The 23709-nt window shown below is 47.7% G+C and overlaps 2 protein-coding genes across 4 annotated transcripts in view; one reads left to right on the forward strand and one right to left on the reverse strand.

Annotated features, from left to right (window-relative positions):
* Positions 1-263: 263 nt before the first annotated feature.
* On the reverse strand, positions 264-10300 carry Ssrp1 (structure specific recognition protein 1). Of its 2 annotated transcripts, none has more exons than XM_021185553.2 (17): positions 10177-10300; positions 9538-9713; positions 8962-9147; positions 7556-7661; positions 7094-7284; positions 6760-6990; positions 6528-6631; positions 6314-6442; positions 5894-6115; positions 5241-5313; positions 4725-4863; positions 4555-4600; positions 3068-3197; positions 1796-1966; positions 1600-1688; positions 940-1126; positions 264-727 (listed from the first exon to the last, which is right to left on the reverse strand). In XM_021185553.2, exons 2-17 carry the CDS (start codon positions 9589-9591, stop codon positions 659-661), a joined length of 2127 nt encoding a protein of 708 aa, XP_021041212.1. In that variant the 5' UTR covers positions 9592-9713; positions 10177-10300; the 3' UTR covers positions 264-658. The 2 variants fall into 2 exon arrangements, with proteins under 2 accessions (XP_021041212.1, XP_085690842.1); XM_085834716.1 differs by lacking the exon at positions 10177-10300 and adding an exon at positions 9821-9904.
* Positions 10301-10373: 73 nt separating this feature from the next.
* Positions 10374-23709, forward strand: part of P2rx3 (purinergic receptor P2X 3) — a 40655-nt gene continuing 27319 nt past the window's right edge. The window contains exons 1-4 of one of the 2 annotated variants that reach the window (XM_021185567.3): positions 10374-12358; positions 22732-22867; positions 23268-23339; positions 23548-23611. In XM_021185567.3, coding sequence (XP_021041226.1) covers positions 11898-12358; positions 22732-22867; positions 23268-23339; positions 23548-23611 — 733 coding nt within the window. In that variant the 5' untranslated portion in view covers positions 10374-11897. The remainder of the gene's footprint in view (positions 12359-22731; positions 22868-23267; positions 23340-23547; positions 23612-23709) is intronic. The other variant, XM_085834717.1, reaches the window with a different exon arrangement.

The raw sequence follows: 23709 nt of genomic DNA on the forward strand, positions 1-23709 counted from the left end.
CTCAGAGCCGCCACCGCCGCCCCCCTCTGTTGGCTAATGGAGTGGAGTGGAACTATGAGAGGCTTCCTAATCAGATCAGTACTCATTTCTTGACTCTCATGTGGCACAGTTCCCCAGACAAGGGTGAAAACCAATGCTTGTCCGGCTGGAAAGGACACGATGTACCTGGAGACTTGCTTCCCAGCTGGGCAGGCAGGAGGGCCCTGCCGGTCAGGGAAGGTAAACACCACATGCAAAGTGGGAAAGGAGACATAAGGACACCGTTTCCAAAGTCAGTTCCCTTTATTAAATTGTTTTCACAGACCAGAAATACAAAATAAAAGTAGAAATAGGCCCCTATTAGGAGCTACAGGCCTGACTTGGCATGACCCCTGCTGCAGCAACTTGAACAGGACAGGAAGCAGCTTTTACTACAGTCAGAAAGTAGGAAAGTAGGCTGAGGACTTGGATCCTTCAATGCACTGCGAGTAGAAGACAACACACTCCTACCCAGTCTCTCTCCAGACTGCAAGGAGCCTTCCTTGCAAAGCAGCAGAGGTTAGGTGCTTCCCTCAAAGCCTCAGGGCAGTGGAAGCCACCAAGAGCAGTTACTCAGATGGCACAGAATCCAAGGACTATGTGAGAGACTGGAGCTGTGATGGGGTGGGAATTCCCTCCTTTATTCATCAGATCCCGAGGCAGAGTCCTCTGAGCTTGGAGGAGTACTGGCTAGTTCCTCTTCAGAGTCCTGAAAAGCAAAGTTCTTTTAGGGTAAATGTGTCCCTGCCCGGTGGGGAAGGAAGGGCTGCTAAGGCCTAGCTCTTCCTACAACTCGTGAAATCACCAAAACCTCACAAGTCCATCTGTCCACTCTAACTCATTCCTCTCAGACCAACCACAATTGGACCTTACCCACCCCCAGACACGCACAGCCCTCAACCCCCCACATTCCTGCCGCACCTCGCTCCGCCTCCTCTTCTTTTTGCTCTTGTTCTCGCCTGAAGAGCTCTCATCACTGGACACAAACTCTTTGCTCTTGAAGCTGTCACTCAACTGCCTGGATGAAGACTTGGATGACGAGCCCCGGGAAGGAGTGGACTTTTTTTCCATCTTTGCTTTTACTTTCTTTTTCTTCTTAGACTTGTCCCTAGATTAGGAACATGGAAAAGAAGCCAGGTCATTAGGCTCTCTATTACTACATAGGTGACGTTTCTCCTAGCTTTAATGAGGACTTTTCCCAGTACTGGCCACACTATTCTCACCATGGCAAATGTAGTGTCAGCCGTCAGCCCAAAGTGCACCAACGGATAAGTACCCCCAGAAAAACCAGGGTCACAGTCTAAAGCAACTCACATGCAAAAACTTTTGTCTTATTTAAAAGCTCATATGGACTTTTTTTTTTCTGAACTATTATATTACTTCAAATAAAACTGATCTAGGAAAATGGCCTATATTTATCCCCCAACCTGAAAGCATCACCCATACTTGGCAACGGCATTCAGGGATTTAAGAAGCACTACTCAAACTGCTGTCAAAACCATGTACAATAATTCTCTATTCTGACCTGGCAAACACAATCTAATTTAAGCGGTTATTAGCCGTTTTGTTCCCAACACTCACCTTTTAGACGAGTCCCCTCTTCCTCCTTCATACTCTTTCATGGCTTTCTCATACTCCCTCCTAGCATCCTCAGCCTTGCGGTCCCACTCCTGCCACAAGCACAAGTACTCCTTCAGACTGATGCAAGCAAGTGAGTGACACACCCTGCATCCCTACAAAGCCCTTCCTGCTCCCCCTCCTTCCCACCGCTACTCACCTCTTTCTTCTCTTTGGACATTCCCTTCCAGATTTCCCCTGCCTTCTTGGAAAGATCTGTGATACTGATGCCAGGATGATCCGACTTGATCTTCTCGCGGCTTGCATTAAGCCACAACATGTACGCAGACATAGGCCTCTTTGGCGCATTTGGATCTTTACCCTTCTTTACCTATATAAGAAACCAAATGCCACCAGCCATCCACATCCCACCACTATCCCAAGCTTCCCCATCCACATCCCACAGCTATCCCAAGCTTCCCCCAAAGAAACTATTTGGGAAAGGAAGAGATGCAGGAAGAACTAAATCGACTTGGGCTACACAGGCAACAGCCCTAAGTAACAAGCGGCAACTTTTTTCTCCTCCAAGAGATCCCCTGGGGCAGAGGCAGGTATCTTCTAATTCAGATTCAGAGACTCACATCTGGTCATGTGCTGAGGCTAATCGACAACTGAGGGCTCAGTCCTAAACAGAACATCTGTATCACCAAGGCCAAGGAAACGAGGCTAAAAGAGGGAGCAGGTAGTAGGCAGGAGCCAGAAAAGGTGAGAAGTGCTAGAACACAATGCCCCCAAACCCAGCATGGCTGCATGACTGCGAGCACTCACAGCTAAGGGTATTTGCCCACTGGTACTCTACCAGAGACGGGAAAGGCATCGGTGAGGGCTTACTCCCTCCAAGGAGGGATGTGTAGTTAATGGTTGCTAAGAGCGCATGAATCATTTCCATCAGTGGTGTGGCCACTGTTAAGTTACTGATGCTCCTCCAGCAACTAACCCTCTTCCCGTGCTTACCCACTACACAAGCAACTCTCACTAAACTCACCAGAAAAGAAAGAAGTAAAAGAGGTACCAATTATGGAGCTGAGGGAGGGGGGAGGGAAATCATAGTACACTAAATATATGTATAAAATTGTCAAAAAATAATTAGTTAAATGAACAAAAAAATAAAAAAGCAAAGAAACAAACAACAGCAACCCACCCCAGATCCTCAAGAAAAAAAGTATCCTAGGACCAAAAGGAAAAACTTAAGAAAATACCTACTGGGCCAGGCGTGGTGGCACACGCCTTTAATCCCAGCCTCAAAAAAAAAAAAAAAAAAAAAAAAAAGAAAGAAAGAACGAAAAGAAAAGAAAAGAAAAGAAAAGACAGAAAAGAAAACACCTACTAAAGTCATAGCCAGCCTACAAAAAGCAGCACAATCAACAGCATCTACTGGTAGTGAACAGGCGGAAGGAAACAGAAGCGCACACCACATTCTTTCTCCCGATACCTCTGAAGACTTCCTGCGGCTCTTTCGATCCTTGGCCATCTTGGCCCTTTTGAGCTGTTCCCGTTTCTTCTCTTCACGGTCACTGTCACCCTCATTGCTGGAGGAGCTGGCAGAGGCGTTGCTGTCAAACCTGCCAGAACGAGGCTTAGACTCAGGAAAGGAAGGCAGGATGCAGCGATGGAAGGAAAGGGAATCTAGACATCTGCCCAGAAATAGCCAAGGGAGTAAGTCCCAAGGACAGCTTCCACCACCATTTGCCCTTCACTAAGATGGCTTCAACATTCCTTCTCAAAGCAGCCAACACGAAAGGTTATTTGTTGACTCAATCAGTGGCAAGCCAATGTTTCAGAGGGCTCTTCTGCTCTAAGGCAGTCTTTCCTCTACTTCTGCCCTCCAGGACTGTATAACAGTCTCCTGCTGGCCTGCAGGACAGCAAGTCTACTTCCCCATTCCAGGTGGTCATCTCCTTAGTTTATACTACAATCTTTTCTGATAGAGAGACAGCCCTAAAAGGGAGGAAAACCAGCTTCAGCTGAAGCCAGTCCCGATGTCTGACTGTTCTGTCCAATAAAGTGCATCTCCTCTGAGCAGCTGCTGACACCCACCCACTGCTGGGAGATTTCTAAAGCACTTCATAAGCATCTGTGCAAAGTCAGTGGGCTTCTGAAGGGTAGCACCACTTGGTTTTGATTCTACTGCCCAATCTTTCTGGATCAACAGTTCCAGTTTTCTGCAGGGAGAGAATTCATTCCAACTGCAGGGTCTAGGGGTGGTTCTGGTCCATCAGAGCCCTGCACATAATGTATTATCTCAAGTTCAGGAAGGGGCAGCTGACCAGAGACCACACTATTCACTTGCTGTTCACCAGGAGGTGGTTCTGGGTGTTGCGCTATCCACATTAAGCCTATGTAGCACTCTGAGGGGCATGGACCATTCTTTCTAAGAACTAAAGCAGAAGCAAAAGATAGTTTCTCTACTATGTCTGAGCACCTAGATCCAGTCTAGTGCCTAAGTCAACTTACACCCCTATTCTCTCCAGTTACATAAATTTAAAAAACAAAACAAAAAGCCACAACCCTGTAGAGCCAGGTTGGGCCACTTTCTTACAAGGACCACCAGAGTGTTAAGTGATTGTCAGAAGCACAAGGGTACTGCTGCCACTTGCCAGGTGACATGCATAAGCATAGCCTATTCCCATTCTCTTTCAATTTCTCTGGCTTCAAAACACGCTGTGCACTAATATATATTCCTGGGCACCTTCACAAATGCATCTGTGCACTGCCTCACTGGAGGGCACCTTCACAAATGCATCTGTGCACCGCCTCACTGGAGGGCACCTTCACAAATGCATCTGTGCACCGCCTCACTGGAGGTTACTTTTCCATCTTGGACCACTGGCTAACTAACACTGGGACATGAGAACTAGTCAGAAACCCTTAAGTTTATAGGCCATAATCTTATCCCTGTGTGCTCCAGTCAAAACTCACTCCTCTGCCACATCTTCTTCTTCTTCACCAGGATTGAAGGACTCATCTGAGAAAGAACAAAAAAGGCATCAACTTCCACTCCAGTGGAAGCCACACCCCTTAGCCAGACACCCAGCCTAGGCCACAGGTAGAGCCTGACTGCCCAGGCCGCAGCAGAAAGGCTAGCCCACCAGTCTCTTCTCCTGAGTCATCGCTGCTGTCATTGGCATTCTCCTCCCGGATCTTGCCCTCCTCCTTCATCCTCTCCAAATAGGCATCATGCTGGTCTTCATCAGAGTCAGCGTAGTCGTCATAGCCTGGGTTAATGCCCTAGCAAGGGAAGAAATGAGTGTCAGCCACCGTGTTCAAGCCAGCACTTCTGCACACTCAAAGCACTTCCCCACACCTGTGAAATCAGGAGACCGTGAGCGAGCGGGAATGTCCACACAGCCAACATGCAGGGCCTACTACACGGAGTTAATCCAAGCCCCTCCCTTTCCTGGCCCCACGGGGGCTCCTAAGAGGCTGCATAGACTGATCTAAGGCCATGCAGAGAGAACCTGCTCAGGAAGGGGAAGGAGCCACACGCACCTCTTTTTTCTATAAGGGTAAGAAGAGAAGAAAGAGTGAAAAAGAAGCCACCAAGTCTCTGCTCCTTTCTCCTCTACAGAAAGAACAGGAGAGAGGCGCATCTTTCCCACAGATACCTCTTTCAGTCCTCTGTTCTTGATGTTGAGCTTTTTCGCATTGACAAAATCGAAAAGCTTTCCATACTCCTCCCTGGGGGGGGGGGGGGGGGGGCGGTAAACAAACAGCATTAACAAATGGTTGGGACCAGCTCGGGAGGGCTAAACCATGTTCTGATACTATCAGGCTGGGTAGGGCTAGAACTCATGACTATACTATGCAGGACATCAGTAGGTGAGATACAGCTCTGAAGAGTTCTGGGACAGAAAAGGCCAGCAGAAGTATAGCTAGTCACCAGTCAGGCACAGAGCAGGGCATTGTAGGAAGAGAGAGTTTCATCTTTTTACTGGTCTGCATTTCACCCTTCACAGCATTGTTATGAGGGTTAAACAAGGAGATTCCATAAAATATTTAGCCCACAGCTGAGTACTCAATAAACATTAGTTGCTGTGTTCCTGGGCACAGAACTCATTCCAAGAAAGAGATAATATTCCCACCATAGGGGAAATGGAGAGGAATGGGCTAGAAGCATAAACAGTTTTCATAATATAAAAAAACTAAAGCCGGACAGTGGTGGTGCTCGAGTTTAATCCCAGCACTTGGGAGGCAGAGGCAGGCGGATCTCTGAGTTCTAGGCCAGCCTGGTCTCCAGAGTGAGTGCCAGAGTCCTTACCTTTCAATGCTGCTGAAGGTATACTGAGTGCCTTGCTTGGTCTCAATCTCAAAGTCGAAGGAACGAGTGGTCGTGGTGCCACGGGCAAAGTTGACAAAAGAGATCTCATCGAAGCGGATGTGCACAGGGGGCTTATGCACATAGATGAAGCCCCGCTCCAGTGGGTACAGGAGTCCTGAGCTGGCCTTATAGGAGCAGGTGATACACTGGGCCCCCGAGTGCCTGATAGAGGATGCAGGAAGCCTTGTCAGCACCAACGGGAGCAGAGCCCAAGGGCAGATCCCACTAGGGGGCTTTGACCAAAGTGTTGACTATCACAAGGCCACTCAGGCTTCTACTAGAGCATACCCATCACAGGAGAGATTTCTTTACTAAGGCAACACTTCCCACCTCATCCCTATCCTCAGCCCATATTCTTACCCTTGGAAGTTGCCCGGGACTGTGATTTTACGGTTGACAAGTGCTTTCATGACCCGACTGACCATTTCATAGAGGGATCCTGACATGTTCTTGGTGAGTCGCCCCTCAAAGCGCTTTTCTACTTCTTCCCTACAAACAAAGCAAGATGAAGTCCAACGGCGGGCCTACCTCCTACGTAAATAGCAGCAAGAAGGAAGTCCAATGGGACACTCACTCATTCATGTTAAGAGTCAAGGAGATGTCCTCGTCCTTGGAGAAGAGGAGGATCAGGAAGTGGTAACGAGTTTGGCCCTGCTTGATGGGAGGATCCAGGCTGATCTGAAAAGGACAGCAGGCACGGCTGCGTTGAAGCCCAGGCGACTGAACAACACGGACCTCTAGGCAGCATGACCTTTATCTACTAAAAACGTAGGCAAAACCAGGCACCCTATGAGGGGTTTGCTCACCACAAAGAACATCTGTCTCTGATCCTTGTGTGGTAGCAGGAAGAGACGGAGAACTGTAGTATAGGGGATCTTGTAGTCAAAGGTCTTGCCATGCAGGTGTAGAAAGGTAGGGTAGATCCGGATATCGTATCGACCGCGAGGAGTCAAACACTGCAGCTCCCGGAAGATGCAGATGGCGTCTCCGGTGGCCTGGATCACATCTGCCTTTGACAGAACATTCTGGGCAAAGGCCTGTGAACACAGGTGGGTATTCAAACAGCCGGCCTCTGCTCCCAGGCCAGCCAGCCAAAGTCTATTCAGCAACATCCACCAGCCCAACGTGAAGAAACCTCACCTCCACAGGGTCCACACCATCTTCCTGCGTGGGAGGAACATAGAAGCGCACCTCCATGAGAGATACTTCAGCATCGTCATTCTGGTGGAATTCCAGGGTCACCTCATTCTTGCCTGTGGTACACTGGGACACATTGCTTAGGGGTATCTCAAAGACTGGTTGATCACCAATGTCAAAAGAAAGCAGCTGTCCTGTAAGGAAAGAGCCTGTCAAATCGCAGACTCCTCCCCGAGAGGCTTTGGAAGCATCCCCACCAGTCCTGAGGCCCTTGAGCGAGGTCAGAGGACTGGAGGAACTTTGTTCACACCGTACCAAAACCAGGCACAGTGCCTGATGGATAAACCCACGCTAAACACACAAACTGAAATTAGCAATCAGAACCAAGGAAAGAGTACAGAAAGGTACCATCTGAGGCCCTCCTTCACCCCACCTTCTCCCCAAACCTCAAGCTTGCCCACTCACCTCCAAACTTCACTGTCCCCCAGTTCCAGCCCTTCACACACAGATCCTTCTCCACTAGCTCAAGGCGATAGTGAGTTTTGAAGAAGTCAGAGAGTTTCTCAAACTCCTGTAAATCAAACAGAGAAAGTACAGATCCAGTTAAACCTCTGGGTCTCAACTCAACTAAAAGGTCCTGAGAGTCTCTAGCTCAGTTCACCAATGTCTCTTCCTCAGAAACTTCTGCTGAGTATACCAACTCCGAAACTGTTTCAAAACAATTTCCCTTTGTTAGTGGAGACTGTTTCTAGAACCCAGATGCCTTCTGCCCTACTCTCAGAGATGTCCTTCTTCCAAGCCTCTTTCCTTCCCTTAACCCTTGTGCTTAAAACCTTTTAAGTGCTAGAAACCTGATGGCCCAGCAGTTAAGAGTTAAGACCTTGGAGTCCTTCTCAACACCCCACAGTGGTTCACAACTGTCTGTAACTCTAGTTCCAGCTGATCCAATGCCCTCCTCTGAGCTTTGTGGGCACCCGGCATGCACATGGTGCACAGGTGCACAAGCTAGCAAAGCCTCATACAGATAAAATAAATACTTTTTAATGAATGAAAATTATTATTTTAAGACTTATTTATGCCGGAGAGTGGTGGCACACACCTTTAATCCCAGCACTAGGGAGGCAGAGGCAGGTGGATTTCTGAGTTTGAGGCCAGCCTGGTCTACAGAGTGAGTTCCAGGACAGCCAGGGCTACACAGAGAAACCCTGTCCCAAAAAAAAAATTCATTTATTTTATATATGAGTACATTGAAGCTGTCTTCAGACACACCAGAAGAGGGCATCAGGTCCCATTACAGATGGTTGTGAACCACGATGTGATTGCTGGGAATTGAACTCAGGACCTCTGGAAGAGCAGTCAGTGCTCTTAACCACTGAGCCATCTCTCCAGCCCCTGAAAATATTTTTTAACAATAACAACAAAAACTTTTTTTTCCTGGGCCTCTGGCTAACAGTAGTAAAGAAACTTAAATTCCCAGATACATGCATCACCTTACTGAGTTTCTAAACTTTGTGTAGGTGACCTTTTGATGAAAGTGAATATTAAAACCAAGTAACTCAAAAGCAGCTCAAAATGGAAAAGCAAAATCCTAGAGCACCAAGCTAAGATTCTGAGTCAGGACAGAGGGAGCAAGTGGAAACCATGGTATAAGTTAAGATGGTAGAAAACCTCCTGGAGTCTAGGCACAAGACACGTGTACTGAATACAGAACACTGGTGTTTTTGTTCAATAGTCTCCAACAGCCTTGCTTTGAGGAACCCAAATGAGCAGTAACATGATTATCAGAGGAACGCCAACTGTCTCTAGAAGATTAAAAATAAAAAAGACAAGGCAGTTACAAAGAAAGTGGGTCACAGAACAAGATCGCTCACCGATTCGCGGAAGCCATCGTACTTGTAGACATGCCCATTCTTTGTGAGCAGTTTAAGCCCATGGCCTAATGCTACCCGACGCCAGATGCCTTCTGTCAGCTCCCCAGCTTGGATGTTGTCCACTTTGCCCGTCTTGCTGTTCTTAAAGATGATACCCTGACGGCTCAATCGAAGCCTCCCATCATTCTGCCCAAAATACAGACCCAAAATCAGAACAGGGTAGTGTGTAGTGGGTCCTTACAACCCCTTACCCATATGATGCAGGATGGCCAGAGTATCAATTGAAAAGCAACAGGTCGTGGTGAAATCAAGTTAAAAGACACAAGAGACATTAAGTCTAGACTGCAAGCTTGGCTCTGGCATCAGAAACCCTGTAAGGGCCCCAGTTTCCTGGTTTTCTAACACAACTCAACAAACTCAACATCTTGTAGCTCTTTGAGGCTTTGCTCATGTTTTTTTCGCTTGGGGGACACACTGATACATTGTTTCCAAAAGAGTAGTCAAAGTTAAGCTTTTTGTTCATAGATTCCAACTCTTTCCCCCTCTCTGCCTTTCTTTTGCCCAAGCCATTCTCACCATGGACCCTTTCACCTCCTGGAAGATGTCGTTGAACTCCAATGTCTCTGCCATGTTCACCTGCCAGTGGTGGCCTGAGCACACAGCCCTAGGCTGCACCAGAGAAAACGAACCCTTCTCTGGATGCTGTGCCCCAATTCCTGGTTAGTTGTGTAGATGTTCAGCAGGGTGGGAATCTGAATTCGGGAAGGAGACTGATAAGCAAAAAACGACGCCACCTAACTCCGCTCACCCATGTACCTGGGATGTCTTAAGTTCTTTGCTGCTTGGGGATCTTACTGACCGGCTCTGCAGGGCTCCTGAGGCCAAGGTCCAGGACCCTAGGTGCAGAACCAGGCCTATAGTGGCGCTTACACCCCAACCCGACACCCTCTCTACATTCCACCGGCAGGCACGGCAACAATCGGCGGAACCTGGGACTCGCTCAGAGAGCGCACCTCAACTCCGCTCAGAGGGTAGTGTCCTGATCGCAGAGACCCCACCACCCCCGGGCCCCCCGTGAATCTACGTTTCTCCCCCTTCTTTTAAAATGGATTCGCCCATTGCCCGCGAATTTGAACGCGGATCGATCCATTCCGATCGTTCCGCGGGGGAGCGGGGCCCATGCACACCCGGGGCCTGGGGATCGCGACCACCCACCTCTAAGAGCTGCAGCCTCGCGACGGCACAGTGAGGGCGGTGGGCGCAGGGGGACGCAGGGGAGGGGGTAGGGATGCGGGGGAAGGGATGCCGGGGAAGCTTTTCCCGCGTGCGCAGCCCCGCGTCCCGCCACCGGAAGTCGCGCACGAACCATAGAGAGGAAGACTTGGCTAGAACGGCATCATCCGGGCGGACCAACGGGTACGGTCGCCTAGAGCGTCGGTACCCCCTGGTCGGCTAAAGCGAGGGGCTTGCTATGGAATCCCACGCGGCTGAATTCTTGACTAGAAAATGGGAACGCTCTTTAGAAAGTTACAGGCTGCTCTTCAAAGACTAGATTCCGAAGGGAAATTATGCGGTTTTATTAGGCTTTCAGGTTTGTATGTTTGTTGGAATCATGCACGCCCCTCCCTCCTGTGAAATAATCTGGGAAGGAGTCTGTTGAACAAGAAAAATACAGAGGTGTAGCCAGAAATGACGCCCCCACTAGCTGCAAAGGAGATGCGGTTGTCGGTGATTGTGCTTGCTTTCCAGCTGTACCCTGGCAAGTAGATCAGATCCTTTCTGCAGTGATTTCACCTTCTACCCCCAACACCATCCTGTCCATATCCCTAATTTGTGGGTTTTCAGGAAGAGCCTAGCAGATGGCTGCATTAAATTCAAGTGGTGGTGTCGGATTTACCTTTGAGCTAGAACTTACTTGAAATCACATCATCCTGCATTGGCAGAAGCCCGGATGGCCTCACATAGCACCGGAGTGCATCTTGCAAAATCTGAAGCCAGGTCTGAAAAAGATGCTTGAGTTTATCTCGCCCTTCCTCATTTTACAGATGAGAAAAATGAGACCACAAAAGATTTGCCCAGGGTGTCAGTCCATTGCCATCAAAACTGGAACCTAGAACACAGACTCTTTAACATCAGCCTTTTATAATCATGAGGGTCCAGGGTTTAGAGTGATTGCTAGCATATGTCCTACACAAAGACAGGATAAGCCCACAGTTTCCCTGAAATATCACTGCACTGACTTGCTAACTCAGTCCTGGGATATGATATAGATAAAAATGTGTTTTGTCATTCAGTACTTGTGGCTTTAACCACTGTCATTGCAAGCACTATTTAGCTAAGTCAAACTGGGCTTAAGACATAATGAAAACCTATTGTTAATGCAGCACGTTTCTAGGATCTGACAAAACTGTTGAAGATGGTTAAAATAGCCCAGCCTCTTAGGAGCACATACTCTAACAAAAGATTTGAATAACTTCAGGGTTTAAAAAAGAGAGAGAGAGAGAGAGTTCAGTAATTTCTGTGCAACTTGAAGCGTTTCAACCAACTAGAGTTAGAAATAAGCGACTTTCCACTTTGTAGTATTACAAATCTGTAATCACAACACTCAAAGACTGGGGCAGGAGGATTGTGAATTTGAAGCATGGCAACATAACAAGTTAGACAACATAATGAGATGCTGGAGGGCAGAGAGGAGGAGATGGTAAGAAATGCGTGTCTTCCTCCCAGGAGACACAGAACTGTCAAGAACCCTTTCTCCCTATTTGTGCTATTAGATAGAAATCGACAGACAGTCAGAGTGGAGTTCTTGGCTCAGGCAGATGAGCTAACTCAAGAGTGGGCAGTTACAAGGGGCTTTGGAGAATACAAAGCAGCTGGTGAGCTGGGATAGAGATGCCGTGTAAGAGAACAGAATAGAAACAGTAGACAGAGTGCAGATGAAACATAAGTCCCAGAGGGCCCTAGCCAGCTGCATCTCAGGCAATCTGGAGCCCGGGATTGGAGACCCCACCCCTGGTGTGACATCACAGGGGAGTGGAGTGAAGATGAATAAAAAGGTGGTCCACCGCCCTGGCCCTGGACTGTTGGCTTCTAGAGTGTCAAGAGGAGAGACGAGGCACTGGGCTACAGTTGCCTGGCTTATAGGAACTGGCTCTTTTCCTCAAGCCCCATTAAGCAGCCCACTCCAGTTCTTGATCTCTGTCTCCCAGTCCCGAGGTCTTTTCTCTCCTTGGGCTGCATCCACAGCCTTTCTGGGTGGCTGTGAGCACTTTCTCAGTATGAACTGTATATCAGACTTCTTCACCTACGAGACTACCAAGTCGGTGGTTGTGAAAAGCTGGACCATTGGGATCATCAACCGAGCCGTTCAGCTGCTGATTATCTCCTACTTTGTGGGGTGAGTCCTTCGGATCCTGGGACAGAAGGGCTACCTGATGTCCTTCCCTCCCTCTCCCAAGGCTGCTCTGCGGCTTCTAGACCCTCTTCTCTGGGAAACACTTTGATTTGTGGGAGCCATGTCCTCAGGATTGGCCTCTGCCACTCCCATCTAGACCCGTCTCAGGTGCATTATTTTACCCAGAATCTCTTCCAGGATTCTAGACACATACGCCAAGAATATGAGTCCATTTCCTGGTCAAGAAAGGACCCATATGGTCTATCTTCCCAGGCCAAAAAAAAACAAAAACCAAGTCAGACCCCTCCCCACATGTCCCCATTCCCCTCCACTGAGTCTTTAGAGTCTCAGAAAGATAAAGGAACGCAGGAAGGAGGAATGAAAACCAGGGAGATGGGCTGATGTGTGGAAGAAGAACCAGCTAGGGAGGAAAGGAGAGTGCTGGCTTTAATGTAGACTTAGGAGTTTCTTCTTGTCATAGGGTTAGATGGTGAGAGGTTAAAAAGCAAGAGACATCTGTTCTTGGAGAGCAGGAGAACTGCCCCCCAAGCTAGACAGAGGCACAGATACACTCAAGGGAAGAGCTGCCCAAGAGAAAAGTACCTTTTCTGACTTAGTGTGGGGCTTTTCCCCAAGAATGCAGAAATGATACCTATTGTTAAACAGCATAAATTCTCGCCTCACTCTCTGTCATAAGACACATGCTAGGGGTTGCTCAAGGACCAGCCAGATCCCAACACCGCCCTCCTGCACACATACAAAGGGACTTTGGCAAACAATGGCTGGGAGGAAAGCATGGGTCTGTCCTTCTTGCGGTCATTTCTACACACTGGTTGGCACCAGGAAATGCAGGCAGAAACCTCAAGGGTTTTCTTTCCTGGCTTGTGGGTCTGTGGTCGCTTGCTGTTCCTTGAGACAATGAGTCTGTTTGTGAAAGACAGCCACTGACTAGGTCATGAGTTAATTCAGGCAAATCAAAGAGTATGTCCTGTGTGCGTGCAGCTGGAGCTGAAAGGTGGGAGTGGATAGATAGATGGGCAGATGTGGTTTTTCATAGTTCTGTTCCATGGTTTCATGAGAGTCTGTAGGCTTTAGTATAGCATTGTGGGGACATCAGAAGGAATTCAATCTATGGAGTCGGATTAAATGGCCTTGAAGCTACTTTCCTATGTTGAAGTTTTGTTAGAGATGTTTAGATGTTCCATGTCCCTTTCTCCAAATTTGGCTCAAAACTGGTTTCTTTTTGGTTGCCTAGTTGGTTAGCTTTTGTTTTTGGCGACAAAGTCTCATCTATCCAAGGTTATGGACTTACTACACAGGTGAAGGTGACCTTGAATTCTTAATCCTCCTAGTGCTGGAATTGCAGGTGTGGGCCACCACATCCATTTTATGGCTGGCTGAACCCAGGACTTTGTGAATATTAGGTCAGCACTCTGTCAACTGAGCTACATCCTCAGCTGGTTCTTAAGCCTTCTGTGTGCACATCTATATTCAGTGCCTTGATTGTTGATAGCCACAGGATGGTATATTGTTCCAAATGAAAGAAAAAGCTTTTTCAGCACATTCCTAACCTGGCCTGGCTCTCCTGGCTCCAGGCTGGACATTGATGGAAGACAGAGACAGCCATCTCCTAGATGGCTAAGCCCCCTTAGCCCTGCACTGCTCTTGGCTGCCCTCTCATCAGAATCAGATTGAATCCTCCAATGCTGGGGTTTTGAGTCCAGTCTGCTCAAGGGAGCATGAGAGAGGCTCTTTGGCATCTTGATATACAACCCCATCCATCTCCTATCCTGACAGCTCCCTGTGCAACAGTGCCTCGCAGTTTCATCAGCACCCTCAACAGCCCAGCCCCCTGGCCCAAGCCCATCTCTGTTTATAGGAGCACAAACACCATGTGACTTCATGAATGCATTGTGATTAATTTAGCAAAAGTGCATCAAGCGTCTCTTCATGTCAGGCATTATTGTACAGTGAGGGTAGAGCAATGGGCAGAAGCAGACAGGGTCTTTATCCTGTAAGCATCATACTGTGATTAGGGCAAGAAGTTGATTCTAACCCAGTGATCCTCACAAACAAATGGAAAGTTTCAATGGCTTCTAAAACATGCACAAAAGCAAAAAAAGCTGCGGAGTCAACTTTGGCTTCATCTGAAAACTGAAGTGAGTTTTCTGGAAATGCAGTGTCCAACCCAGGTTCTGAAGGATGGGTAGAGGCAACCAGAGAGAAGTCCACCTAAAACAAAGAACCCACATCTGTGGAGGGAAAGAGCCTGGTCTGTGGGAAGAAGAAAAGGAGTGTAGAGCAGTGGAGTCTAGAGTGTAGAAAAAGGTCCCTGGGAACACAGAGGTCAGGCCTGGCATCCTGTGAGGACCAAGAACTTTGGTTTCCACAGAAACATAAAGAACGAGAAGGAAGCCGGGCGTGGTGGCGCACGCCTTTAATCCCAGCACTCGGGAGGCAGAGGCAGGCAGATTTCTGAGTTCGAGGCCAGCCTGGTCTACAAAGTGAGTTCCAGGACAGCCAGGGCTATACAGAGAAATGCTGTCTCGAAAAACCAAAAAAAAAAAAAAAAAAAAAAAAAAAGAACGAGAAGGAAGTTACTGACACTGTTCAACCTGGTTTTTGGGGGGCTGAGACTGAGGAAGAGCACGATAATCAGATTTGAGCAGTCTGATGTGCCCAAGGATTAAGAGTAGGAGCGGATGTAGGAAAGCTTACCGGAGAAGCTAACGCTACCTCAATAGAATTCTAAAGTTGTTTTGTTCTTTTTTTTTTTTTTTTTCCGTTTTATTTTGTTCCTTTGGGGGCGTGGAGCATGGGTATGTGTAGAGGTAAGAGAACTGTGGGGTGGGGGAGGGGGTTAAATCAGTTCTCTCCTTCCACCATGTGAGTTCCAAAGATGGAACTCAGGTCCTTAAGCTTGGCAGCAAGTACCTTTCCTCACTGAGCCAACTGGCCCGTCTGCCCCTTGAAGGGATAGTTGATATAGTGGTGTTGGCACTTACCTAATACCTGAGTCTTTCCCCTGTTATTTTCTGCCAGGGAGAGAGGACACAACACCTCACCTAGGAAGTGTATAAGATGAGCCGAGTATTCCTCTTGCACACTCACAGTAGCATACCACCTAATCATTTGCACACTCACAGCAGCATACCATCTAATTATCTGGGCTCTAGCCTCAGTTACCTGGTGTGGCTGACACTTCACTCAGCTTTGGTGTACAAGACGCTGGGGATACCATCCTTTTGACACCAGGTAGCACCCAAGACTCCATGTCAGCACGCTAGGTGACATGCTAGGAGGATCAGTTGGAATCCCTCATTCTCTAGGTACAAATGGGGAATGACACCCACTGTTGCCTGTTTTCTCCCTAGACCACAGTCTCTGTATAAGGGGACTACATGGTATGACTACAGCTTTGACACAGACCTGTTGTCTTAGGGATTCTATTCCTGCACAAACATCATGACCAAGAAGCACTTGGGGAGGAAAGGGTTTATTCAGCTTACTCTTCCACATTGCTGTTCATCACCAAAGAAGGACTGGAACTCAAACAGGTCAGGAAGCAGGAGCTGATGCAGAGACCATGGAGGGATGTTCCTTACTGGCTTGCTTCCCCTGGCTTGCTCAGCCTTCTCTCTTATAGAACCAAGATTACCAGCCCAGAGATGGCACCACCCACAAGGGGACCTCCCCTCTTGATCACTACTTGAGAAAATGCCTTACAGCTAGATCTCATGGAGGCATTTCCTCAACTGAAGCTCCTTTCTTTGTGATAACTCTAGCCTGTGTCAAATTGCCACACAAAACTAGCCAGTACACCTGTGAATCTCAATTCCCATGATCTAGGAAATGGGTATAAGGGTACCTCCTATCAGCATGTTCTTAGATGACATATGTCAAGTGCCTTTCCCTAGATGGTGACTCAGTAGTATTAAGTTATATATGGTAGCTATTACTGTTCCTAGACTCCCTGTTGTGCCTTCCTCTTTCCCTCTACTCATCTCACACCTTCCTAAGAGACCCCTCTCCTCTGACACCCACAATGCACACATTTCACACCCACTCCCTGGCCTCCTCCTTGACTCCCTGGGGATAGAGGGGAGGGTGTTGAGATGCTGCTTGGGCCTCTTTCCTGCACATCCCACCTGCCAAGGAGCTGCCACCGCCTTCCGCTCTATAAATAATAAACCAGAAAAGCGAGGAAAAAAGAGAGAGAGAAGTCAGAGCAGCAGCGTAAATGCCAAGAATCAGAGGCTGAGTCCTGCTGCATCTAAGTCCTGGCCTCTAGAGACAGCCTCAGCCCCTCTGTTCTGGAAATGAAGCAACCCCTCACCTCCCATTGCTAGCTACCCTGATGATGTTCTCAGCCCCATGGGGCCACTGAAATTCTTCTATTTGTTAACTCAGAATTCTAATGTGGCTTCTCCTCCCTACTGGGCATACAAGGAGTCTTAAAGGAAGAGGAGGAAGAAGAGACTGGTTAATTGTTTCTCCATCCCAAGCCCCTTCCTCCTGAGACCTTCCTGAGTTAGGGGATGTATTTCTATCAGTGAAGCAGGGGCTTGAACTGAGATAGAGCTGGAGACCTTACAGTGGGGTAGTTGGAAGTGATCCAGAACAGATTGCCCTGTTTGGAACCTGCTTCCCAGCTATGTGACTCTGGGCAAGTTCACACACCCTTCTGTGTCTGTTTCCCCATGTGTGGTATAATGGTCGCAATATAGCTATCTCGCTAAGGCTTTATGGAAGGGGTCAACTTAGTGTCATAGAGTTGCTTGTATGATAGGGCATCTACAAGTGTGCCCTGACTTCAGAGACAGGGGACTGGGCTCAAAGAACCATTTCTTTAGCTCAACAGCGAGAAACATATCCATCTGCATCAAGACACACTGGACAAGGCACACTGGAGGTCCAGAAGTCTGTGTTTGGACCGTGGCTTACTCTCTGATGAGTGTTCAGCAGCAGTCACCATCTTAGCTGAATCAGAGACTCAGGCCCCCCAAACCTCATTCCCCATCATTCCAGAGGGCATGAGGCCATGAGCTAATGGTGCTCTTTCAGATAACTTCCTCAGATTCTGTAACAAGATGCTGCCTTCTTCTCTGTTAGAATATAACATGCTGAATGGGACTTAATGAAATTCCTCCCCTTCAAAAAAAAAAAGGAAACTATTGCAAGAGTGAGCGGTAAAGCAAACAGCACTGCAGACTTCTGAAAGGCGTGGTGCTCAGAAGAGCATTTTACAAGCATGTGGATAAGGCTTAATGGCACATTAATCAACTTGCCGGTTGCTACAAGGCAGCCACAATAAAGCAGGTAACAGGTTTGAAACCATTTGGCGGATCTGTGACTCCACCCTCTTTCTCTGGTGCAAGAAAGCATTCCGAATCCAAGTGAATGTTGCTACAAAAAGAAGCAGATAAATATGAGATGGTTATGCTAATTAGTTTAATAGACTCATCCTATAATGTATACTTGCACTAAAACATTCACGTTGTGCTCCATAGATACAGACAATGATTGCTTGCTAATTACAAGTTAAAGCTGGGGAGATAGCTGAATGGCTAAAGTGCTCGCCTTGAGTTCAATCCCCAGAACTTGTGTGAGAAGGCCCTGGCATTGTGGCTCATTCTTCTAATCCCAGTGTTGGAGAAATATCTCTGGGATTTGCTGGCTAGTCGGTCTAGCTTAGATGCTGAGTTCCAGTTCAAAGTGAGAGACTCTGTCTCAGATAGATAAATAGGTAGAAAGAGAGACAGACAGATGTTGCATGAGTGGGACACATGTTGCATGGGTCAAGGGTGCAGGGATGGTTAGGGCAGTAAGAGAACCTATATGTAAATCTACCTTCTACCATGCCTGATTGAACTAAATTCAGTCACCAAGACCCTCAGAACAGAAGTAGAGAACTGGGTCCCACAAGTTGTCCTCTGACCTCCACATACAAATCTCTACTCAAAACAAAACAAAACAAAACAAATAACTAATTAATTAAAAAGTAGGCAGTTTCTGAGGATGTCACTTTTATTTCCTCAGATGAAGAGCTAAGACAGGAGCCATACCCTAGCTGCATACACACCTCGAGCCTTACCTTCTCTGTTAGGGATTAAAGGTGTGTGCTAAGGGTGTGTCTGGATTCCAGCCAGATCATATCTTTGGATGTGATCCCTTGCCAGTTCAGCCATATTGCTGGATTAAAATTTCTCTACACCTTTAGGTGTAAAGGAATCAAGAGTTTCAGTAAGAGAAGCCCTGTTCTGAGGATGGTACTGAGCAAAGAGGAATGTGCAAACCCAGAGGAAATGCTAAGCCCAGAGCATTTCCTTCTCTGTTCTAACTAAACCAAGGCCTAGGCCCAAAAGCTTCTAGCCTCCTTACAATCTAATCTTCTAACCTGACTGACTTAATCCAGCTTCTCTGGGCTTCTAACTGAATTGCTTTGCCTGGCCTCATACTAACTTGGGCAATATGTTCTAATCTTCTGGCTCATTCTGTCTTCACCTGTCTCGCTTGTTCCCTCTGTAACCTGTCTCTGTAACACTGTCTCCGTAAAACTGCCATGCACAAACACCACCACCGCCTTTTTCTCTCCCTGCACTGCTCTTAAATAGTCTCTCTTCCTCTGATGTTCTCCTGTGAGGTGGGTGTATCCTATCTCTGATTCGTCACTTTGCCCCTCAATTAGACATCACTTTCAAGCATGGCTGCTTCCTTTTACAAACTAACCTCACCTTCACTGTTAGGGATTAAAGGTGTGTGCTAACGGCATGTCTGTATTCCAGCCCGATCATACTACAATCTAGGGAGTGTCTGGATTCCAGCCGCATCATATCTTTGGATGTGATCCCTTGCCAGATCAGCCATATAGCTGGATTAAAATTTCTCTACACCTTTAAGAGTAAAAGAATCCAGAGTTTTAGTAAGAGAAGCCCTGTTCTGAGGATGGTACTGAACAAAGAGGAATGTGCAAAGCTCAGCCCCTGTTTGCAGCAAGTCTGTCTTTCCTACAAGTGGCTCTACTTCCATCAGTGTCCTTAGAACAGATCCCTTCTGCATCATCTAACAGTATAAGGACCTCAAAGGCCATACAGTTCAACCTCCACCCAAGAAAAATGTCTCCTCTTAGCAAACAAACAACATAGGATAGCAAGCTTCCCAGCCTTTTCAGCTATGCAGTACCCACCACTTGTACCACCTTCTGAAGCTGCAGTTGATGCCAACTCAATGACAGGGATTCCTGGGCTGGACACCCTATCTGCCTCCTTTTAAATGCCTCATGCCAGCCCAGCCCTGGTATTGTCTCTGCAGCTGCCCTGCCAGGGATCCCCACAGCAAGGGATTTTGTGAGCAAAACTGCCTCAGATTCCCTCTGTTATCTCCTCATGTGGTTTCCCAACCTTTGGTAGAGGCAGAAAATGCTAACCCAGCCATTCCAAGGTATGCTGTTCAATGCTGCCAATTGTCAGAAATTCTCTCTCCCCAGCTGGATTCTCTGATCAGGAGGACTTAGGAGTATAGCTTGGCGATAGAGGGCTTCCCTAGCACTGCTGAGGCCCTAGGTTCCATACTCAACATTGCAATAAAATAGCTGTAGTAGTAATAATAATGATTGTGATAATGATAAAACTAAAAAATTTTTATCATATTACTAGTTTGTTATATAGAACATCCATTTTTCCCCAAACTTATTTGATATGTTTTTCTCACCTATAGAATAAAGACAGTAACTGTTTTTGCCTTCCAGTGTGACACCAGGACCAAATGCCTCCATGTGTCAAGCTGGAACAGTTACCGAGACTGAGTATCTTGAACTCTGAGAGCTATGGTACCCACACAAAGAGAAAGTCTTTAGCAGTTATGCAGTCAGTAGTAGGAGGCCCTCCCTGCTGCTAAGCAAGTCTGGGAGGATCTAAAGTAGGAGAGAATGGAAGAGAGGGAGACTTGCCTCATCCACTTGATACCAGAATGGCTCAAGGGAGTCTATGAGGGTGACTCAACCGGAGACTCCTAGCAGTGGGGGATATGGAGCCTGAATAGCCTCCTCCTGTAGACAGGCAGGACTCCCAATAGAGGAATAAAGACAGCAGCCCACCCACAAAATCTTTGACCCAAAATTGGTCCTGCCTACAAGAAGTACAGGGACAAACATGGAACAGAGACAAAGATGGAGCAGAGACTGAGAGAATGGCCAACCAATGGCTGGCCAAACTTGAGACCCATCCCATGGGCAAGAACCAATCCCTGACACTATTAATGATACTCTGTTTTGCTTGCAGACAGGAGCCTAGCATAACTGTCCTCTGGGAGGCTTCACCCAACAGCTGATGGAGAGACCTACAGCCACACATTAGACAGAGCTCAGAGAGGCTTGTGGAACACTTGGGGAAAGGACTGGGGGACCTGGGGGCAGGGTGGGGGATAGGGACTCCACAAGAAGTCCAACAGAGTCAACTAGCCTGGACTCTTGGGACCTCCAAGAGATCCACCAACCAAAGAACATCCATGGGCTGAACCTAGGCTCCCCAAACATGTAGCAGAGGTGCAGCTTGGTCTTCATGCAGGTCTCCCAACAGCTGGAGTTAGGGCTATCCCTGACTCTGTTGCCTGCCTGGATCCCATTCCCCTAACTGAACCGCCTTGTCTGTCCTCAGTTAGAGAGGATGTGCATAGTCCTGCAGGGACTTGATGTGCCAGGGTGAGTTGGTACAGGGGGTGGAGGGCCCCCCTTCCCAGAAGAGAAGGGGAGGGGGAGGAGCTGCTTGAAGGGGGACTGGGTAGAGAGGGAAAGCCTGAGGTTGAAATGAGTAAGTAAATAAATTTAAAAAAAAAGAAAGAAAGAAAAAAAAAACTACAGGAGATAGGTAATGGGCACTAGGTGGAAGCACAATGCAAGGAATAAGATCAGTGTCCCGCCTTCCCAACAGTACCCATATCCTGGCAGAGGCACACACTGCCCCTCGCCCTCTCCCTCCAAATTTCTCAACTGACCCTTGGTTGGGTAAAGACTGCCAAGTGCTCTGCTCCCACGGCCTCTCACCAGTTCCTTTCTTGAATAGCCACTGTGTCTCTGGTACACGGGACACAAGCATGGATAGAGCTCAGGATGCAGCCTGAGACTTTCCATCTCTTCTCCCCGCTTGGTGCCTGCTACAGAGGGGATCTCATTAGTTATCAACAATAGTTGCTTTTAGACATGAATGTGGCCACAGGGGGGTAGAAATTCCTTCTTAGGAAAAAAAAAAAAAAACAACTAGATTTTTTTTTTTACTTTTTGAGACGGGGTTTCTCTGTGTAGCTCTGGCTGCCCTGGAACTCACTCTGTAGACCAGGCTGGCCTTGAACCTACCCACTGAGATTAAAGGTGTGTGCCACCACTGCCCAGCTCCTGTTTTGTTTTGTTTTGTTTTTTAGATTTATTTATTTATTTATTTATTTATTTATTTATTTATTTATTTATTTAATGTATGTGAGTACACTATAGCTGTCTTTAGACACACCAGAAGAAGGCATTGGATCACATTACAGATGGTTTAGAGCCACCTTGTGGTTGCTGGGAATTGAACTCGGGACCTTTGGAAGAGCAGTCAGTGTTCCTAACTACTGAGCCATCTCTCCAGCACCCCAGCTCCTGTGTGTGTGTGTGTGTGTGTGTGTGTGTGTGTGTGTGTGTGTGTGTGTGTGTATAAATCACAAATAGGTGGGGACTGTAGCCTAATATTGATAGAGCACTTTCCTAGCATTCTGGCATCACTAGTGCTACCCCTTTTATTAAAAATAAAATTAACACCTGGCATGACAGAATAAATTGTAACCTAGTTCTAGGAAGGTGTAAATAGTAGATAGAGGGCTCACTGGCCAGTCAGTCTAACCAACCACTGAGGACCAGGTTCAGGGAGACCTTGTTTCAAAAATAAGTTGGACAGACAGTGATAGAGGTGATGTTGGAGTGTCTATCTCACTATCAGCTTCTGATACCTGGTCTGGTGCCTCTAGTACTTGGAAGGCACAGACAGATAGATCCGTATGAGTTTGAGGCCAGCCTAGTCTACAAAATGTGTTTTAGTCCAGTCAGAGCTGTTTTTCTGTTTCAAAGAGAAAAAAAAAAAGGCCAAATATCAACTTCTGGCCTTTTCCACATGGCACATGCTGGGATATTAAGAGTTTTCACAGGGAAGCAATTAGAAAAAGAAGCCCAAGGGTACTCCTTAGTGGTGGGTTTGAAGAATCTCTGAACTAAGCAGGAACTCATCCCAACACATCTTCCTGCCAAGCACACCCATGTGAGTCTAATGTTGGCGGGAAGGAGAATTATCCTGTCCCCTGTCTCATGAGCCTGTGGACTTTTTCTCTGCACCCCTACTCTTCCCTTGCAGGTGGGTTTTCTTGCACGAGAAGGCCTACCAAGTGCGGGACACGGCCATTGAGTCCTCAGTAGTAACAAAGGTAAAAGGCTTCGGACGCTATGCCAACAGAGTCATGGATGTGTCGGATTATGTGACCCCACCCCAGGTATAGTGCCCTACCCTAGGGACCTGTGCATGCCCATATCTGGGGAGGATGGGGACAAAGAGGTGAGTGTCCCAAACCAGCAGTACTGTTTGAGAAACAAGAACCAGCCTCCAAAATGCAACACTGGATATCAAGAAGCTAGACTCCCCCACCCCACCCCCGACCCTGTCCTGCCTGTGTTTTAATGGTGACCAATACAGGAAAAAAAGCAAGAGGGGCCATCAGGTGATTAGAAAGAGTTGGATTGGATGCCAGCTGCCAAGTTCCTTTGGATGCCCCTTGTTAGCCCTGCCACCTTGGCCAAGTCATTCTACCTAGGGCTTCCTGTTCTGTGGAGTAGAAACAGCTTCCGGCCCCCACAGATTGAGACTGGGCTTTTCTTCTCTCTTCTCCTCCCAAGGGCACTTCTGTCTTTGTCATCATCACCAAAATGATTGTTACTGAAAATCAAATGCAAGGATTCTGTCCAGAGGTGAGTGGAACAAGTCAAGGAAGCGGACTAGCAGGAGTAGGGCAAGTGGTGTGAACAGAGCCTCATAGTTTGGCCTCAGAGCTGTGACTCCACCTGCCACCCACTAGAGGCCACAGCTATGGGAACTTGTGGGAGGCAATGGGAATTAATGGGCTGACCAGGGCCAAGGGAGGGGCCTTCATACACCTGTCCCCCTGTCCCCCTACAGAATGAGGAGAAGTACCGCTGTGTGTCTGACAGCCAGTGTGGGCCTGAGCGCTTCCCGGGTGGGGGTGAGTGCAGTCCTTTCCTCCCTCCCTCTCCAACCCCAAGCCTTCATGGGACTCTAAAGGGCAGCGAATTTGGCGTGGGGATAGCGCTTTTCAGGAAA

Source organism: Mus caroli, unplaced genomic scaffold, assembly GCF_978045245.1.
Source record: "Mus caroli unplaced genomic scaffold, Mus_caroli_1 scaffold_2, whole genome shotgun sequence".
In the NCBI taxonomy this organism is placed as follows: domain Eukaryota; kingdom Metazoa; phylum Chordata; class Mammalia; order Rodentia; family Muridae; genus Mus; species Mus caroli.

Bases quoted from the DNA above. Each gene is read 5' to 3' on its own strand.
- Ssrp1 (XM_021185553.2), bottom strand. From the start codon at position 9,591: ATGGCAGAGACATTGGAGTTCAACGACATCTTCCAGGAGGTGAAAGGG. The intron at 5,314-5,893 runs GTAAGGACTCTG...CCCCCCCCCCAG, and splicing joins ACCTTCAGCAGCATTGAAAG to GGAGGAGTATGGAAAGCTTT. The intron at 4,601-4,724 runs GTGGGCTAGCCT...GTTCTTTCTCAG, and splicing joins TGACTCAGGAGAAGAGACTG to ATGAGTCCTTCAATCCTGGT.